This window comes from Sycon ciliatum, chromosome 7 (genome assembly GCF_964019385.1).
Source record: "Sycon ciliatum chromosome 7, ocSycCili1.1, whole genome shotgun sequence".
NCBI lineage: Eukaryota > Metazoa > Porifera > Calcarea > Leucosolenida > Sycettidae > Sycon > Sycon ciliatum.
In genome coordinates this window covers 23793927-23804461 of record NC_088649.1, presented here as the reverse complement: position 1 = coordinate 23804461, position 10535 = coordinate 23793927, and the positions used below count along the sequence as shown (strand labels likewise).

At 51.0% G+C, this 10535-nt stretch overlaps 1 protein-coding gene across 1 annotated transcript in view; it reads right to left on the bottom strand.

The window, feature by feature from the left end:
• Window positions 1-245: 245 nt before the first annotated feature.
• The window catches only part of LOC135821204 (uncharacterized), a gene marked incomplete at its 5' end in the record, with an annotated part of 11776 nt that continues 1486 nt past the window's right edge, over window positions 246-10535 (bottom strand). Inside the window, 6 exon segments of the mRNA XM_065334267.1 lie at window positions 246-2961; window positions 4849-5049; window positions 5861-6043; window positions 8197-8373; window positions 8608-8787; window positions 9448-9636. Coding sequence (XP_065190339.1) covers window positions 782-2961; window positions 4849-5049; window positions 5861-6043; window positions 8197-8373; window positions 8608-8787; window positions 9448-9636 — 3110 coding nt within the window.

The window sequence follows — 10535 nt, the reverse complement described above, 5'->3', positions numbered from 1 at the left end:
GCGGGGGGGGGGGGGGGGGGGAACCCATTAATATGTCTCCTAAACTATTGATAGTTGATGCGGAGTATTCAAGAACGAAGTTGTCTGTTCTGCACACTCGATGCACATGATATGAAGTTTCAAGGTCAACGTTCGCGAATCTAACCTGAGTCCTCCGGAGACAAAGCTGCCGGTAACAGTGTCCTTGGCTTTGAATTAGGAGGAGGAGCAGAACATTAAATAGAAACGTTGGGGGAGGGGGGTTCTGAAGAAGATGGTGAGGCACATAGTTTCGGAGTTCTTGAGAACTGCGAGACTATGCAGGTGGTGGGGTTGGTTTGCGTGCGACACGCTTTATCCATGCAACAATTTGTGCGAACATGCTCTCTGTGTTTCCAGTGAGCAAGCATGAAGATGTGCGTTCATGCGTAGTGGTGGTGCATGTGCACGAAAAAGAAAGATTCTGAGTGATGATTGCCTATCTACTCTTGAAGAGGATGCGTTGAGAGGAACAAGCTTGACCCCACGCGTGACGTGCTATGCGGTACGTAGGGGATTGAGCACCCTGTTGTGTACAGCACAACCGGCATTCAACGGCCTGGCAACGTCTTGCTGCACACACACCACAAGTTGTAGTCGGGTCATGCATCGGTGAGGAGGCATGGAACGCCGGCCCTCATACACAGCGATGCCCGGATGATAGTCCACTGTGGGAATTATTCCTGGGTCCCAAGGACTGCGACTTCAACCTGTGGCGAGTAGCAAGCCAAGTTGTCCCTGTCTGCCACCCTGGGATTAGCACTTAGGAGCGCATACTGCGGGCCCGATCTAGACCGGATGCCCGAAGCCCGCTCTGTGTAGTGTCCTTCGGTCTCCGTAGCGACGCCCGGGTCCTTGGCAGAGGCGCTGGCATTCGGTCGTCCCCGGCGATCTGTTGTTGGGCTCCGGAACTGGCGACTGGTCTGAGGATAGCCTCGCCATGGGGTGGCTCGCTGCCAAACACTGTTTTCGTAGGTATCGGCGGAGCAGTCTCTGCTTCGGCGTGTTCCGTCTGTCTGCGCCGCTGTGAAGTGCTGCTCTTCCTCGACTTGTTGACATTGGAGTAATCACCGTGCTTTGACGCGCATTGTATCTCGCCCGGAGTCAGCGAAGCAGCAGATGGGCTGCCATCTAGCTGGGACGAGTGCTGTGTGGGAGAGGGCAATCTCGGTGTGGTCATGCCTGCATCGAGCTGAGTGCCCGGGTCATTCTTGACGCGGCGGAACTTGCTGCTCGTCCGCTTCATCGGCTCGGGCATGCCAATGCTAGACGGGTCTGCAGGCGCCTCAGCTTGCCCGTGACTCTTTACGTCTTTAGACCTGTTGTACATGCTGGCTGCCCGTTGAAACGGAATTGGCTCTGCTGCTGCGGCAGGGTCTGCATGGACGCTTGTTTGCTGACGGTCATCACCGTGTACCAGAGAGATTTTGGACTTGGTGATCGGCTGCTCGTAACAGTCCTCGTCCTGTTGCGCTTGGTGCTGCGGTTGAAATTGTTGGTGCTGTTGATGCTGCTGTTGGTGCATGCTGTGGTTGCTGGCGGCATGTGAACGTGCACTGGCTCTCCGCGCCTGGGAGTAACCGTTGGCGCGTACTATTGGTTCCTGTGTGTTGTAGCCACTGGCCGCCGCCGCACTGCCGGGACCCATGCTGTGCATCGAGAGAGTCGTGGACTCCGAGACCTGGCTGCCCCAGGCATTGCCTGCCCCGTGCTGCTGCAGTAGTAGTAGTTGTTGTTGTTGCTGTTGTTGTTGTTGTTGTTGTTGTTGTTGTTGTTGTTGTTGTTGTTGTTGTTGTTGTCGTCGTTGCTGCTGCTGCTGTTGCTGCTGCTGCTGTTGCTGCTGTCCACGACTAGCGTACATTGAGCGCGAGTGTTGGGAGCGTCTCTGCGGACCGTCGCCCGGAGCCGGCAGCATACCGCTGTTGCTGTGCGCCACCTGGCTCAAGTCGTGGAAGCTGCTAATGCGGTCGGCGTGCGGATACTGCATGCTTGATACCGTCCTGGAGTAGCCGGAAGACGAAACTGAGGGGTTGCGTTGCAGCTGCGGTGGCGGATCTTGGTCGACGGCGTCGCTGTACATGCTGTTCATCTCGGAGTCATAACGCAGGTATCTGCCATCCGATACGTTGCTGCCGTTGCTCCTGATACTGGCGTTGCGTGACACCACTGAGTGCTGTCTGCTGCCGCTGCTGCTGCCAACTCTCATGGACTGAGACGAGTGACGGCGTACTTGGTCCGGTGACGAATGCACGCTGTTGTTGCCCGAGCGCGAGATCCGCGCGTCCGGCATCAGGTTGTCCGGGTAATGCTGCTGGTGGTGCTGGTGCTGTTGCTGCTGGTGGTGGTTGAGCGATACGTTATCCTGCTGCGCAAGCCGGTCCAGCGACATCATGCTTCCAAACGTGGCGGCGTCTTGGTAGCTCAGCATGGACTGCGTAAAGCTGTGCGGGCTGCCGGAGCGACTGTTACTGTAGCCCGGCTGCTGACCGTTGTCGCCACCCAGCATCCACTCTCCAGCCATCTCATCCTCCTCGCCATCAAAGTCGTTGATGAAGTCAGTGGCGGTGGACGGTTTCCTGGCGCCTCGCGGCATGTGCCGCGACCAGCTCGCAAGCACGCCCACGTCACCGTCGTCGTCTTTAAGCTTCGGCAGTTCTCCTCCCCTAGTGAGTGCGCTTTCCTCGTAGGCTTTGCCGCCTTGGGCCTGCTGCCCAGGCCAGAATTCGTAGCCCTTGTCGTTATCCATGGTGGTGCGGTCGGCATGCCTCCTGGATTTTTGGCGACGATTGTGTGACGAGTGCTTCTTAGTAATGCCTTTCTTTTCCTTTTTCTTCTGCCAAACCCACATGGAGATGCAGAAGCAGATGAAGAAAGCGATTGAGGCGGCAACGCTTGGCAGAAGGATGTCGAAGCCCTCCCTGGCATTCGTTCCCTGCGTGTCAACTGCGTATATCAGAATATGAGATACGTGTGCGTGCGTGCGTGCGCACACACACACACACACACACACACACACACACACACACACACACACACACACACACACACACACACACACGCACGCACGCGCACACGCACACACACACATGCCCACACACACGAACACGCGTACACGCACACGCGTACATGCACACGCGTACACGCACACGCGTACACACACATACACAATACACCAGCTAGCAAGGGCATAATTATAAGTTAGCAGCCTACATTCCTCGACTACAGTCCATTCAGAAAAAGATGATATCCTCGCTCTTGGCCATAAACGGGTCAAATTTAGAGTTTTCGTCACAATTTTTTTGGCAATCCCCCATGGAAAGCTCTTCCAATTGTGTTTTTGAAGTCTATTTCTCGAAAAAGCAAGACGTAACAAGAATAGGAATTCGGCCAGGTTTTGCCCCCAAAGCACTGAATTGGGTAAAAACCATGAAAATCCAGGTCGTTCACTCCACTTGCATAACAGTACATTTGCGGTTCGAACCCCAGTTGAGGTGCCTTTTTTGGTCCCTTTTTCAAGTTCCGAATCGTGCGGCACTGCACAGTGTACCACAAAATCGCCAAACATGGGAGCTCTCCAGAGCCAGCGCTCATCTTTTTCTGAATGGACTGTAGCTGCAGCGGTGGCTGAAGGTCAACATTAAAACGATTCCCATGCCCCCCCCTTTTGCGTGGTTCATGGGGGAAGTAGTGCATGATAAGAATGTAGTGAGCATGCAGGCCAGTGAGTTGGGGAGAGCACGGTGCACGTTGCATGCATGTGAGATTAGTACATGTACCACGGACAATGGAGAACATCATGCAGGCTTCTAGCCAAAGGAAGGTAGGGAGCATAGCGCCCTGCTACTCTGATTGAGCCTCCCCCCCCCCCCCCCCCCCCCCCGTGAAAAGTGGTGCACCCCCAGGGGCATAGCAGGAGGGCTCCAATTCAAAATGAGATAAATCCCTTTTGTTGAAAGTTCAGGAAGCGCATTTTTCAATTTTGTTCTTTTTCGGTCTGCACTGCAGCATCAATGACTTTTATCGCGTTTTGCAGAAGAGCGCAAACTTCAGGCATCATTTTGACTGGGATGTATTGCGTTTTGACCCATAAAACCGACAAATTCTTTCATGACAAAAAATGCCAAAGTTCTGGGTTGGTCTTTATCGCGTTTTGAATTGGAGCCCTTCACATAGACTGGTCACACTCCATGTGGTGCCAGAATTACCACTGGATCTTCTGACATCAGGATATTTGAGCAGACAGCCATGGACTGGTCGCAATACAACCAGTGCCAGTGCTTGTAACAGACCTACTGACGTCAGGGGATTTGAGCTGAGAGGCGTCGACTGGTCGCAATACAACCAGTGGCAGCACTAGCAATAGATCTACTGACGTCAGGGGGTTTGAGCTGACAGGCATCGACTGTTCGCACTCCATGCAGTGCCGGTACTAGCAATAGATCTACTGACGTCAGGGGATTTGAGCAGAAAGCCATGGGCTGGTCGCAATACAACCAGTGCCAGTACTTGTAATAGATCTACTGACAACACTACACTTGAGCAGACAGGCAGTTCAGGCATGTATCACTAGGTATACACTGATTGATGATGTGACATCAGAGCGCAGTGGGGCTGGTTCCCTAAGCTCCCGGCGAAGCATGCACGGGCAAACGGCTCCATGGATTACTACGCATGCATTACGCAAGTCCAACAAGCGTATTATTTGCGCGCACTGTTGTACTTCAGAGCAATCGTGCATCAGTTGCAGGCCCAGGCGTGCACCCGATGCATGCTTGCCTGTATCCACGGCGAACAAACACACCCGCTGCCTAGCAACCGTGCATCACTAACCTTCGCATAATCCCGTTCCGTTCCAGATCCCTGTGCTGTTGCTGTCGTCGGCCACTATGCACAAGTAGTCTGGGGTGTTTTCCAGCTTATATCCTTTGCCACAACTCAGTACGGCTTTGGAATCCAACGACTTGATTGCCGGGTATTCAATCTGACCGCCGACGGTGTTGTTCAGTTCCAAAGCACAGAAGTCGGTGATCACTGCAAACAGCAAGGAGCAAGGGCAGAAAACTCCAAAGTCAAAGTACATGTGCACGCAAGGTGTTATTTGAGCAAAATGTGTGTGTGTGTGCGCACGCGCGCGCGTGCGTGCGTGCATGCGTGTGTGTATGTGTGTGTGTGTGTGTGTGTGTGTGTGTGTGTGTGTGTGTGTGTGCCCTAGTGGCTATGTTTAACATAGCTGTTCGCTTTCATTGCTTCTGCGATGGGCAGGTCTGAGGTGAGGAGGTGAGGTGAGGCATGTGTGTGTGTGTGTGTGTGTGTGTGTGTGTGTGTGTGTGTGTGTGTGTGTGTGTGTGTGCTTGTGTGTGTGCTTGTGTGTGTGCCCACACTCCATCACCTGGTTGATTGTTTCCTTTTTGTGCGTATCTCTTGTCATCTCTCTTTTCTATACGTCGCACACCAGATGTACTACTATCGCTGTTTTTCTCCTGCTATCTCTCTCTCTGCTTGCTGGTTTTTTTTTTGTTGCCACTGCCCCTCATCATACCCATGCTTGGGTGGAGGGCGGCGTGACCCGTTAGGGTAGCTGTCAATACAGTACAGTACAGTGTGTGTGTGTATGTGTGTGTGTGTGTGTGTGTGTGTGTGTGTGTGTGTGTGTGTGTGTGTGTGTGTGTGTGTGTGTGTGTGTGTGTGTGTGTGTGTGTGTGTGTGTGTGTGTGTGTGGGTGGGTGCGTGTGTGTATGTATGTGTGTGCGTGTCTTTAAGGTTGTTTGTGCATGTATTCACACCTGCATTATGGATCTGGTCACCGTGTATATCTACGTTGCAACCCACTGCACATACTTACGCTGACAACCCTGGCTTCCGGACCAGTTCCCGCTTGTTTTGTTGCCGGGATGGCATTCGAACGGTCCGGTGTTGTTGTAACCAAGCTCACATGAAAATGCTACCGTGGATCCTAACCGTCGTTTGCCAGTGTAGCGAGCACTTCCAGCGTCGGTGTTGATCAGCGGGCAATAGTTATCAATAACTGCATTGGAAGCAAGCGACAAAAAGTAGCATGGTGCACTGAGGAGAAGGTGAGAAAAGCAGGGTTAGAACAGTTTTCGAAAAATAGCAGGTAAGGTTAGTTCTATTGCAGTGAGTCACAGTGGTTCTCTAGTTATGCAATCTGATCTAAAAGGCACGATCCCCCAGCTCCCCTAATCTGATCTAAAAGGCACGATCCCCCTGCTCCCCTAATCTGATCAAAAAGGCACGATCCCCCAGCTCCCCTAATCTGATCTAAAAGGCACGATCCCCCTGCTCCCCTAATCTGATCAAAAAGGCACGATCCCCCAGCTCCCCTAATCTGATCTAAAAGGCACAATCCCCCCGCTCCCCAAATCTGATCAAAAAGGCACAATCCCCCAGCTCTCCTAATCTGATCTAAAAGGCACAACCGCCCAGCTCCCCTAATCTGATCTAAAAGGCACAATCCCCCAGCTCCCCTAATCTGATCTAAAAGGCACAATCCCCCAGCTCCCCTAATCTGATCAAAAAGGCACAATCCCTCAGCTCTCCTAATCTGATCTAAAAGGCACAATCACAATCCCCCAGCTCTCCTAATCTGATCTAAAAGGCACAACCGCCCAGCTCCCCTAATCTGATCTAAAAGGCACAATCCCCCAGCTCCCCTAATCTGATCTAAAAGGCACAATCCCCCAGCTCTCCTAATCTGATCTAAAAGGCACAATCCCCTCGCTCCCCAAATCTGAACTAAAAGACACAATCCTCCAGCTCTCCTAATCTGATCTAAAAGGCACAACCTCCCAGCTCCCCTAATCTGATCTAAAAGGCACAATCCCCCAGCTCCCCTAATCTGATCTAAAAGGCACAATCCCCCAGCTCCCCTAATCTGATCAAAAAAGGTACAATCCCCCAGCTCTCCTAATCTGATCTAAAAGGCACAATCCCCCCGCTCCCCAAATCTGATCTAAAAGACACAATCCCCCAGCTCTCTTAATCTGATCTAAAAGGCACAACCTCCCAGCTCCCCTAATCTGATCTAAAAGGCACAATCCCCCAGCTCCCCTAATCTGATCTAAAAGGCACAATCCCCCAGCTCCCTTAATCTGATCAAATCACTCCAATGACAAAATGGACATACTCGGAAGGACATATTGGATCGCTTGTAATTGTCGTATTTTGTGCACTATTGCTGTGCATTTCACGAGTGTGATATTTATTTTGAGATGCAAGTACGATTCTAGTTGGGTAGCCTGTTTGGAGAAGTAACGTTTCTCCGCGCTCTCCTACGGGAGAGCGAACAGTTTTTATCAAATGGAGTGAAGGAGGGAACGGAGCGAGGGATGAGAGCGCACGGACGGCCAGTGTTGACCCCACCCCTAACACCGGCTCCAGTATTGACCTCTCCCCCCCCCCCCCACCCGCTAAACCTCTTATTTCATTTCACTTTCACATTCTAATTTGGACTATAGCCCGTGTGTACTTGTGAATTCAAATACAGAACTACATGTACATACATCAAGGACCAACATGTTACATGTGATCCGCAGTTTGCGTTCAACACTAACATTTTGGTCCTTTCTTATAAATTTAATCGTTGCCTCTCCATGCAAGTCTTACATACATCCAGCACTATGTACGTATCAGACTCAGCGGAGGGCGTTCAGGTTGGTTGCAACTCATGAAACTCCGAGTTACAACCAACCTGAACGTCCTCCGCTGAGTCTGCTATGTACTACAGTCCATTCATTGGAAACTGGCACCCTAACTTTTTGGTGTCTCCCACACATAATTGTAGATCCCGTGAAAACAACAGTGCATCCTACATTGTGTGACCCATGCAATTACTCCTTGCCGTTTGTTTGAGGCCAGAAAAGTCCAAGAACAGGGAAATAGAAATTCAGCCAGGTTTTATAAAATCAGGACACGTATTCCATGGCAAAATGTATGGAGAAGCAGATCCATAACCCAGATTTTTGAGATTTAAAGTGGGTTTTTGATCCTGTATTCCGCCCAAATCCGACTTTCAAAAGCCAGAGGGACTGTTTCTGATGAATGGACTTGTAAGCTCTGTCTCTGACATTGAGCACTCTCTGCAGCTCGGGGATCAACGGATTTGTACAGTAATATGTATGCGACATTACTCTGGCCACCAGTTGGCTAATCAGGACTTACGTGTACAGATGCCGATACTGTCCCACGCTCCCTCGTTACCACAGTAGAATGTATCGCCGGCAATTGCCTCGTAGCCGGGCTTGCAGATCAGAGTGGCGACCGCTCCGAACTCCCGGTTGTCCGTGTACACGTATCGACCCTCGACTCTGGGCATCTCGGAGCAGAAACCGGGAATGGCTGTGAACACGAGAGGCAAACCGACGAGAACGCAAGTAAGAGGTCTGCGGTGAACTTGTCACAAGTCACCTGATGTTTGAATTTAGCACGAAGCTCCGTGTTGCGACATACCTATATGTTTGGGTGACTTGAAATGGGAAAAGTCTGCGGAAACAATTCACTGCCACCAGACACACACACAAGAAATAGAACCAGACATGCAGACGGGAGAGACAATATCCATGCACATCTTACCTCTGCAGGCTGCCCTGCCGGACAGGTGTGAATGTGTTGTGTTGTAGACGTCACACGTGTGAACGGTGCCGTTCACGGCTTCGTGACCGGGCTGACAGGTGAGCCGCGTCTTCGTGCCCTGGGGAGTTCTCGGAACATACGCCAGTACACCATTGGGCACGTCGCCCGCTGGGCAGAAAGCTGGGAGCAACAGAGCAGATGTAACATGTTGGACATGTTGGACTATGATTCATCTGTATCTGCACTCCGTAATATGCTTGTATTGCCCATGCACACATTTTGACGTGCTGGATTTTTCTTGACTCTCCGTTGTCTCCCCGGTCCACATGGAGAATGGTTGGTATGCATTTGAACCGAGCGTTTTCTGTTTTGAGTTTGTGCGTGGGGGATGAGTGAAGAAGTTTTATTGTTGTAACCCTTTGGCAAAGGTTACACATGGTGGCAGGGGTGGGATTTGAACCCACGCCTCCGGAGAGGCTGCAGCAGAAATCAGGAAACTTAAGCCGAGCCCAATGTGTTACAGACTAGAGGGCAAAAGGGCAAAAGAATTTCAGTAATCCAATGAAGTGACTACATTCGGTTAGCGGCTAAATCGTGAGGTGCCGGATCCGGTCCGGGTTGGTCGGGCCATGGCCGGACCAACTGTTTAGCCTGCAACACATGTTCACTGCTGAGGAGATCAGGTGCACTCAACGTCTACACACTGTGCATAAGGCTTATGGGCCTACAGAACCATGATGTACGTCATAAATGGAGCGGTGCAGATTTGAAGACCCATGCACTAACTAACCAAGCCACCCCTCTGCAATTCAAAGCCGGCTACACCTTGCCAACGCTTACCTCTGCAGGACAGGTCCTCACTCCATCGCCCGGCGTCCGCACTCCCCGCCAAGCACTTCATCGTCGAAGCGCCGGCAGCAACGTAACCGTGGAAACAGGTGAGCGATGCCACGGAGTCAATCTCATGGAGACCGTCGTACGAGATGCTGCCAAAGGTAATATTGACGGCGTGGCAGTAGCGTGGGCGTCCTGGGAGATGGGAATGAAAACATCAACAACAAAGTGATCAGCTCCTGGGAACACAAGTTGCAAAATTTTCATTTCAAATATTTAAAAGATAGAAAAATTCTTTTCAGTATTCAAGGATGTGTTTCTCAAGTATAATAAGAACAAAGAGCATGATCCGCTTTTGACACACAAACAATGTTGAAAGTTGGAACAAATAGCTGCCCGGAAATTAATTCTTTTTTTTCCGCACCAACTCTGTAACAAATGAAACCTAACTGAATATACCAGATATGCAGAAAGTCGAAAAAGGAAAGTTTCCGCGTAAACTGCAATTTCCACCTCCATTCGACACTGTGTTTGACGATGTACTCAGTAGTCAAAGTTGAGACGCAGTGACTTCGGTCCTTGTCGTGGAAGGAGGTGTTCTGTCTGTACAGTGTGGCATGAGTTATATTTCTTTTTTTGGCAGCAGGCAGATGGAATTATCTTCCAGCTGAATGTCGACAGGCCCAGTCTCTTGCACTGTTCATCAATATGGTTCAACTTCACCTTGGGTTACCAGTAATAAGGCAGTAGCCTGTTGGGACTCCCGTAGAAAGAAAAAAAAAACACTACTATTAATACTACCTGCTAGTGCTAGGTGGCTGCTCCTAACGATGGAGGCTGCACTCCCTGCCGACTGGCTGACGCTTGACTGACTAATGTACTACTGGAGCACATCACAGGAATGCCGCAGTGGACCATTCGCTTGGCATATCACAAAAAAGCACCACTCCCTGCTCCTACTCAATTGGCCACCACATCAGTAGTTCCAGACTTAAAGACACCGCATTTTTCTCGAAGAGGTCACACTTAGGAAGTGAACAAACATCAGGTACATCGCGAGCAGAGTGCTCGAAACTATTCCGTTAACATACGTT